Source organism: Phaseolus vulgaris, chromosome 1 (genome assembly GCF_051622355.1).
Source record: "Phaseolus vulgaris cultivar YP4 chromosome 1, ASM5162235v1, whole genome shotgun sequence".
Classification (NCBI taxonomy): domain Eukaryota; kingdom Viridiplantae; phylum Streptophyta; class Magnoliopsida; order Fabales; family Fabaceae; genus Phaseolus; species Phaseolus vulgaris.
Genome location: NC_143498.1, coordinates 23,025,852 through 23,027,879, shown reverse-complemented (window position 1 = coordinate 23,027,879; position 2,028 = coordinate 23,025,852). Strand labels below are relative to the sequence as shown.

The 2,028-nt window shown below is 38.5% G+C and overlaps 1 protein-coding gene across 1 annotated transcript; it reads left to right on the top strand.

Annotated features, from left to right (window-relative positions):
* Positions 1-1,617, top strand: LOC137813735 (xyloglucan endotransglucosylase/hydrolase 1). The gene is made up of 4 exons (XM_068616149.1): positions 1-276; positions 422-522; positions 646-839; positions 1,034-1,617. Exons 1-4 carry the CDS (start codon positions 90-92, stop codon positions 1,431-1,433), a joined length of 882 nt encoding a protein of 293 aa, XP_068472250.1. The 5' UTR covers positions 1-89; the 3' UTR covers positions 1,434-1,617.
* The last annotated feature ends 411 nt before the right edge of the window (positions 1,618-2,028 follow it).

Genomic DNA, 2,028 nt, shown 5'->3' with positions numbered 1-2,028 from the left:
GAGGAAGAAGGGTGGGTAATGGGGGTGGGTGCAATGCTTATATATAGCCTTTTGTTAGCCATTAGGTTTCACAAACTGATACACACAAAATGGGTTCTTCTTTGTGGACTGTGTGTCTGATATTTGCATCACTGACCTCTGCAGCAGTTTGTGCCAACCCTCGGAAGCCAGTGGATGTGGACTTTGGGCGAAACTATGTTCCTACATGGGCTTTTGATCACATCAAATACTTCAATGGTGGTTCTGATATTCAGCTTCATCTTGACAAGTACACTGGTAAGCATAGTTTGGCCAAAATACTCAACTTTGACTTTCATAACTAAATTTCAAGATAACAACTTTGTATTTTTAAACACTATATTTCAGTTATTTTAAATGTGAGATTTGAATCATATAACAACTTTCCAACAACGTTGTACAGGTACTGGATTTCAGTCAAAGGGATCATATTTGTTTGGTCATTTCAGCATGAACATAAAGATGGTTCCTGGAGATTCAGCTGGCACAGTCACTGCTTTCTATGTAGGAGCAAAATGAAAAAAAGCGTTTGATTTACTTCTTAATTTACTTACTTTGCTTGGAGATTCTGTAGTTTGTGTGGAGTATGCATGTGAATGTGACCTTTGTTATGGTTGGAACCTACAGTTATCTTCTCAAAACGCGGAGCACGATGAGATAGACTTTGAGTTCTTGGGTAACAGAACAGGACAACCTTACATTTTGCAAACAAATGTGTTCACTGGAGGGAAGGGTGACAGAGAGCAAAGAATCTATCTCTGGTTTGACCCCACCAAAGACTTCCACAGATACTCTATTCTCTGGAACTTGTATCAGATTGTGTAAGCACTTCACTCTTTGAAACCCTTTTCACTTCTCCCCATTTCTTGGAAATCTCTTACAACAGAAAGTAATTTTTGATGAGATGAGATAGTTTAAATCTAGTTCCAAAGGTGTTAAATACGAAATAAAGCATGTTAAAAGAGTTGTATTGTAAGATGGTTGATGAGAAAGATTGAAATGTGGGGGTGTGCAGGTTCTTTGTGGACGATGTGCCAATCAGGGTGTTCAAGAACAGCAAGGACTTGGGAGTGAAATTTCCATTCGACCAACCTATGAAGATATACAACAGTTTGTGGAATGCTGATGACTGGGCAACAAGGGGTGGTTTGGAGAAAACAGATTGGTCCAAAGCTCCATTCATAGCAGCCTACAAGGGGTTCCACATTGATGGGTGTGAGGCCTCAGTGAACGCCAAGTTCTGCGACACACAGGGCAAGAGATGGTGGGACCAACCAGAGTTCCGTGACCTTGACGCCGCACAATGGCGAAGACTCAAATGGGTGCGTCAGAAATTCACCATCTACAACTACTGCACTGACAGAAAACGCTACCCTCAACTTTCCCCTGAGTGCAGAAGAGACCGTGACATTTAAATATTTATTATTCACACACTTCTTCCTACTGTTACCATTTAATTTTACCACCCATATTGTTCTCCCTTCCATCTACAATTTTATATCACGTCAAATCTATTCTCTTGGCAGTTGCCACTTTTTTTATTTATGAATTGAAACTTTGATTCAGTTAAAAAATGAAAAAAAAGAACTTTTTAATGTACATGTTTATCCATTCGAGTTGAGCCACACGTTACTGGTTTTATCATTGTTCTTGCTTTATTCTATTGGTTCTTGGTGATAATAATGACATCCGTTGCAGAGCCAGTTGTATTTTGTAGAGATCTGTGTTCTTTATGTTTTCTAGGTAAATCATAGATCTGCGTTATGATCCTCTGCTTCCGTAAACGTTAAAGTAAAAGTGGTGCTATTCAATATTTTGTTGCGGAAAAGATACTGTACCCGTTAACGTGGCACCACTCGGCTCTCCCCATGTGAACCCCATATGAGAACTGTTGCAGTAAATTATTTATATCTTTTTAATCTCTCATTACAATATTCAATAAAAATAATTCTTAATCAGTGATTTTCGTTTAGAATACATTATTAATGTTTTAAATGAAGATTCTTCATG